Raw genomic sequence first — 7,090 nt, forward strand, 5'->3', positions numbered from 1 at the left:
GATAGATAGATAGATAGATAGATAGAGATAGATAGATAGATAGATTAGATAGATAGATAGATAGATAGATAGATAGATAGATAGATAGATAGATAGATAGATAGATAGATAGATAGATAGATAGATAGATAGATAGATAGATAGATAGATAGATAGATAGATAGATAGATAGATAGATAGATAGATAGATAGATAGATAGATAGATAGATAGATAGATAGATAGATAGATAGATAGATAGATAGATAGATAGATAGATAGATAGATAGATAGATAGATAGATAGATAGATAGATAGATAGATAGATAGATAGATAGATAGATAGATAGATAGAGATAGATAGATAGATAGATAGATAGATAGATAGATAGATAGATTAGATGATAGATAGATAGATAGATAGATAGATAGATATAGATAGATAGATAGATAGATAGATAGATAGATAGATAGATAGATAGATAGATAGATAGATAGATAGATAGATAGATAGATAGATAGATAGATAGATAGATAGATAGATAGATAGATAGATAGATAGATAGATAGATAGATAGATAGATAGATAGATAGATAGATAGATAGATAGATAGATAGATAGATAGATAGATAGATAGATAGATAGATAGATATAGATAGATAGATAGATAGATAGATAGAGTTAGATAGATAGATAGATAGATAGATAGATAGATAGATAGATAGATAGATAGATAGATAGATAGATAGATAGATAGATAGATAGATAGATAGATAGATAGATAGATAGATAGATGAGTTTGAATGAGTTTGAATGAGTTTGAATGGATTAGAAATACAGTACATAGAAGGGAAGTTTGATTGAGGCTCAAAGGATTCTGGGGATTTTGACAGTTGGGATTTGAAAAGTGCTGGCTCATTTGAACATTCCGTCAATGTAAGTCTATGGGATTTTTCCCAAATTTAATCGCCATTTTTAGGAAAATCGTAAGTCCGATCAGTTAGAAAAGATATAGCAACTAACTTCAGATCAGTCTGAAGATCTGGGCTGAGTTTGGAGTTTGTAGAGTTAAAGCCCTAGGACGAGTTAGAGTTGATAATTTTAGTCTCAGAAGAAGAATAATATTTATGGACTTTACATATTTACTGAATCAAACTGAATCAACATTGAACTGATTTTAACTGAATAAAAAAACTGACTTGTTCATTTTCTAAGTCTAGTTTTCACCTTATATTTTTTGTTGAGCTCAATTTTGGTCTATTGTCACACAACTTACCTCAGTATCTCCAAATGACACTTCATATTTTCCAGTCCAGTGCAGAGCAGCTTCACTCCCGAATCCTGCAGATTATTATTGCTCATGTTCACTGAACTGTAGCCAGAGCTGAACAGCTTTTGTCTGTTAAGCCACAATCATTTAGCCTATGAGGGATATAAGACAAAACAAAAATTTGATTGAATAAATTTGCTAAATACAATTAATACATTTATTTTTCATCTATTCATCTATAATTAGAATAAATTATAAATTTGAAAGTGCTAGTTCCATGTTTTCAAGGAAAAGCATTACTGAGCGATTCTGATTAAACACCTTAACCATTGTGATCAGGCTCTCAACACTGATCACAAAAATATATACAGGAATGTTTGAAAGCAGCTGCCTATTAACGGGTACCACATTGACCCAGTATTTGGTACTACTGGTCCTGCAGAAAGGCTGGAATTATACATTAAAATAAATCACAATCACTAGGTAGCTGATTATCTATTGGCATTTACTACAAACATTTGAGTGGAAATTTGACGGACTAAACATCATCATTTTAAATGTCAAACCTCAGCATCCCTTAACAAAGCACTTTCTGCTACTAACATGTTTTAAGATTTTTCATTACATTTTATATTTCTCTAATTTCCCATACATTTTCCAAAACTACAAAATCAGTAATTATTTTGCAAGCTTTTCCAGGGTGCATGGGAACGCTATATACATGTTTTGTTTTGTTTTTTTAAATTATTAACTTACAGAGCTCTTTTGGAGGTTTTGATGACTGCCAATAATCTAATGAGACACTCGTCTGATTTCTTGAATTTCTGAAGCTCAAACTCCTCCAGCTCCTCCGCTGATGTCAACAACACAAAGGCCAAAGCAGACCACTGGGCAGGAGAAAGATCAGCAGATGAGAGACTTCCTTTGCTAAGGTGGGTCTGAATGTCTTTCACCAGAGTTTGGTCGTTCAGTTCATTCAGACAGTAGAACAGATTGATGGATCTCTCTGGAGACAGATTAGCTTCAAATTTCTGCTTGATATACTGAACTATTTCCTTTTTGCTCTGGTCATTTCCATTTTGTTGTGTCAACAGACCCTGTAGGAGTCGCTGATTGGACTGGAGTGACAAACCAAGGAGGAATCGAAGGAAAAGATCCAGATGTCCATTATCACTCTCTAGTGCCTTGTCCACTGCAGTCTTGAGCAAATTAATCATGGTTTCATTTTTGTTTTCCTGTTCTGTAGACTCATGAACAAATATAGTTCTCTTCTTTATGTCAAGAAACAGATATGCATAAAGGGCTGCAACAAACTCTTGAATGCTCAAGTGAACGAAGCAGTACATGCTACCAAGAATGATCCCCGTTTCCTCCTTAAAGATCTGGGTACACATGCCTGAATACACTGATGCCTTATAGACGTCAATACCACAGGCTTCCAGGTCTGATTCATAGAAGATCACATTGTTTCTTTCCAGCTGATGAAATGCCAGTTTCCCAAGTGAAAATATGGCATCTTTATCCCAGAAAACATCTGGTGCATATTCTCCATCATACTTTCGTCTGCTCTGCTGGATCTGAAATCTGAGAAAGTGTGAGTACATTTGTGTCAGAGTCTTAGGAGTGTCTTCAATATTTGATTCCTGTAGTGTTTTGGAGGCGTCATCAGCCTGATTATTTCCCACAACATTATTTCTTTTTGCCTCTAAAATGTTCTGGAGAACAGTGGCTGAAATCCAACAGAAGACTGGGATGTGACACATTATAAAGAGACTCCTAGATTTTTTAACATGATCAGTAATTTCTTTGGCCAGATTCTCATCCGTGATTCTTTTTCTGAAGTACTCCTCCTTTTGTGCATCATTGAATCCTCGTATCTCTGTCAGCCGGTCGATACAGTCAGGAGGAATCTTACTGGCAGCTGCTGGTCTGGTGGTGATCCAGATGAGAGCAGAAGGAAGCAGATTTCCCTTGATGAGGTTCGTTAAAAGAACATCCAGAGATGATGGTGAAGACACATCATGCAACATCTCATTTTCCTTAAAGTTTAAAGGAAGACGAAATTCATCCAGTCCATCAAGAATGAACAGAACTTTTTGGTTTCTTCTTGTAAGGTTTTGTCCTTTTGTCTCTGGGAAAAATTGAGTTATAAGGTCCATTAAACTTAGTTTTTCTTTCTCTTTTAGGTTCATCTCTCTAAATGGAAGAGGAAATATGAAGCTGATATCTTGATTTTCTTTTCCTTCAGCCCAATCCAGAACAAACTTCTGCACAGAGACTGATTTTCCAATGCCAGCAACTCCTTTTGTCAGTACAGTTCTGATCTGCTTGTCTTGTTCAGGTGTTTCAAACAAATTTTTGCATTCAACCTGTATTTCTTGTGATTCATGACGCCTGGAAGCAACTTCAATCTGTCTTACCTCATGTTCAGTATTGACCTGTTCACTACAACCCTGAGTGATATAGAGATCTGTGTAGATGTTATTCAGAAGTGTAGAGTCACCTTGCTTTGCAATTCCTTCAAAAACACATTGATACTTATTCTTTAGACTACATTTTAGCTGATGAACGAAGATCAGCTCATCTAAACAGAAACAAAAATACAGATATATTTTAATCTTATTTACTCTCCTACATTCATAAGTGACAGTCTGAAAAATTGTCACAAGTCTCTTACCTTCTAGAGTATCAGCAGCTTCATCTTGCTTCATCTCTCTCAGGAAGTAGAGTGTGAGATCAAGAGCAGCTTCTTTGATACTGCATCTATTCTCATTAAAATCCTTCACAAAGTACTGCAAGTCCTGTTTTTGTAATATTTTCTTAAACTTTTCCAGTTCTTTATTTAGAAATGACATAATTTTGCTCTCAAGATCCTACAGAACAAGACAAAAATGAATGAAAGAAAAAATGCATCCATATTTGGTCAACAATTTAAAATATTAAAAAAAAAATCCATTTGAGACACGTGTTAATTAGCTGTCAGTATTATTAATAATATGTTCTTTCTTATTTTATGGGTTCTTAAAAAGAAAAAAAAATGGTCAAGAATTAGAAATAACATTTCTCTTGCACTCTTATTCAATAACATATTTGTCATAATTATTAATTTACAAAAACGTGTTTTATTACCATGAAGATCCACTGGAAACTGTTTGTAAAGTCCTTGTTGTTCCTGTTAGTCTGGAAATTTAGATCTAAGGTTTTATTCTGAAGCCTGCTACTGAAAAAAAAATAAATCAAAATACTGTATTTCTGAGGAAAATATCTTGTAAAAAAATTTTAGCAAAGAGAAAAACAATACTTTAATCAATTTATGAACTATAACATTTTATGATAATTATTCACATATACACTTTTTGACACAGTCTATGTGTAAACAAAAATAAGAAACGTCTCAAATACCATTTGGTTTGTGATGCTGTTTCTTCACTAAAGTCAGGTACTACACCCTTTGACATGTCACTCTTCACAGACACAGAGCTGGACACATGTGAGCCTGATCTTACACTAATGACACAGAGAGAAAAGAAAATTTGCTACAGGAGGTTCATCTGTGTTTTATATTGGCACACATTCTCTCTAGTCCTTCACAGAAACATTTTCAGAGTTTTAAAGATTACAGTCATTCTTGTTTAGACTCATATTTGTTTAACAATTTCTGTAAAGAGAACATTGAAGAGAACATTTTCTTTTTTTTGACTAAAATGGAGAGCAGAAATGTCAGCACTACACTGTTCTGTTAGCAAACTTCAATTAAATTGACCATATGATGCTATTTTAAAAAGTTTGTTGCTTTGTTTAATGGTTGTAACAATAACAGTATCAATGTCGTCATAATAATTACCGTATCCATTTGACCCCGAGTACAAGTCTGAACTGAACATTTCACAGTGGTAAGCTTTTATTTTGCAACTCTCTTACCTTTCAGATACAATCTTATAAAGATAAATTTTTTTATTTTTCACTGTAACAACTTTATTTTTTGAAGTGCCAACATAAAATACAGTTATTTAAGTGTGGTTTATTGTATTTTATTTACAATTCATTTATGTATAACTCAGGTGTGTATTCACTGCAGCTCCATAAAGTGTGCTGTACACAAGCTAACCGTTGGGTTGTACGGATCAGGAACAGCATGATAAATAAATCTTAAGCACTGATTCCAAACAAAGCGGGTTTGCTTTCGCATCCAAACACACAGCATCTCCACAACATGACGACAACACTACAACTCACTGAAGCCTCGTCTTTTCTTTGTGTATAACTTTGAACAGCATTACGCTAATATTTCACATTGTGATGCAGACATTTGTGAAAGTAATATTTGGTCTTCAGTCAAGGCATTTTAGGCATTTCTAGATCAGTGTTTTCTGTTAGAATAAATCAATCTGGCAGGAGACTATGACCTTTGGAACTTTAAACATCTTACACAAACAGATACATTACACACTAAAGAAAAATGAAAACATTAAAAAGCATCAAATAACCCCTTTAATTTAAATGTGCAGTTGTTTTTTAGTGTCAGATAATACATGTATGACCTAAAAATCAAAATCACTGATGTGGAATAATATATTTAAGTACCCAGTGCTAAAGTGCGACTGTAAATCGGGTTAAGATTGCAAATAATGATTTTAATTTTCAGTTCTTAGATATTTATCATCTACTGACTACTTTTTAAATATTTATTTTATGTTTTAATTAGGAATTTATGAAGCTCTGATGCAAAGCATTTGTAAATATAAAACAAAGTTTATTAAGGTTTTGTTTTTACAGCAAACATCCAAGAGTGTTTAAAATGATTTATAATGACTCAGTCTTACCTCTGTTTCTGTGAGAGACTCATCTCAGACGGAGAAACCTTTCCTTGCTCTCCTGACATACTGCAGATAAACTGCCAGTGATCAGCACTGGGTTGTGAAAATCAGCTGAATGAGATGAATAAATATGTTCTTTAGCAGCAACAGCAGCAAAAAAACACCATATAAAATAGAGAGTTACAAACAAATGCACTGCCATGTAGGACAACCAAATGATCTTAATGAGAAATGGCTGGTTTAAAACTACTTTTAATTTCGCATCACAAAAACAACAGCATAAAACAGAAATGAAAATACGGAAAAACCTTCAGAAACATTCGTTTTCAAATAACCCGTTTTGGAAAACTTACTTTCAGTCTTGTCCTCTAAGAAGAGAATTTATAAGTACTTGAAACGCTCATTTTTCTGTCCTTTAGGCCTGTAGATTGTCTGCAATAAGTATATCTCTCAGACGGATTAGATTAAATATACAAAAATAATGTCCACGAGTGTTAAAATTAGTACAGTCTGTGCTAAAATTCTACCTATAAAAATGTTTTCTAGGACATTAAATGGATCAAATCCAATGAGAAACGCTTTCTCTTGCTGCCTGTGTGTTTTCCGTTGTTACTTTCGTTTCCGTCTTCTACGTGAGTCTTCTACGAGGGTTTTGAACGAGCTGAACAGTTACTGCCATCTGCTGTACTGGAGCGTGTATATTCTACCTAATACATTTAAATACTGCATTATTTTCCCTGTTCCTGGACTGTCGTCTATGATGCTGTTTCTTGCAAATATCACACATGTTGATATTTGTATTTATTTCTTACTTATAATTCTTTTTATTCATATTAGGGTGTAGTATTAATACTCATTCTACAGTACTACTTTGCCCAGCCAAAGCTTCCTTATAGGTATGCGCTTCTCCACTGGGTATGATCAGTAGTAAAAAGTTCACAGTGCCTTGATATTTTTGCAACTGTAAAGTCAAAGTCTCCACCTAACACTAAATATAGTTTAACCCCCACCAAATTTCTGATAT

At 33.7% G+C, this 7,090-nt stretch overlaps 1 protein-coding gene and 1 long non-coding RNA gene across 2 annotated transcripts; both read right to left on the reverse strand.

Moving 5' to 3' along the window:
• Nucleotides 1-1,171: 1,171 nt before the first annotated feature.
• LOC127153698 (protein NLRC3) lies at nt 1,172-4,151 on the reverse strand. The gene is made up of 3 exons (XM_051094928.1): nt 3,927-4,151; nt 2,006-3,833; nt 1,172-1,401 (listed from the first exon to the last, which is right to left on the reverse strand). The coding sequence occupies exons 1-3, from the start codon at nt 4,102-4,104 to the stop codon at nt 1,344-1,346; spliced, it is 2,064 nt and encodes a 687-aa protein (XP_050950885.1). The 5' UTR covers nt 4,105-4,151; the 3' UTR covers nt 1,172-1,343.
• Nucleotides 4,152-4,271: 120 nt separating this feature from the next.
• On the reverse strand, nt 4,272-6,665 carry LOC127153699 (uncharacterized). Its single transcript, XR_007825316.1, has 4 exons — nt 6,420-6,665; nt 6,073-6,177; nt 4,652-4,756; nt 4,272-4,466 (listed from the first exon to the last, which is right to left on the reverse strand). It is a non-coding gene; the product is annotated as an uncharacterized LOC127153699 (long non-coding RNA).
• Between the last annotated feature and the right edge of the window lie 425 nt (nt 6,666-7,090).

The sequence above is a fragment of the Labeo rohita genome, chromosome 22, assembly GCF_022985175.1.
Source record: "Labeo rohita strain BAU-BD-2019 chromosome 22, IGBB_LRoh.1.0, whole genome shotgun sequence".
NCBI classification, from domain to species: domain Eukaryota; kingdom Metazoa; phylum Chordata; class Actinopteri; order Cypriniformes; family Cyprinidae; genus Labeo; species Labeo rohita.

Coding starts and splice junctions, on each gene's coding strand:
- LOC127153698 (XM_051094928.1), bottom strand. CDS start 4,104: ATGTCATTTCTAAATAAAGAACTGGAAAAGTTTAAGAAAATATTACAA. Junction 3,834..3,926: donor AGCTGCTGATACTCTAGAAG/GTAAGAGACTTG, acceptor GTTTCTGTTTAG/ATGAGCTGATCTTCGTTCAT. Junction 1,402..2,005: donor AAAACCTCCAAAAGAGCTCT/GTAAGTTAATAA, acceptor TATCCCTCATAG/GCTAAATGATTGTGGCTTAA.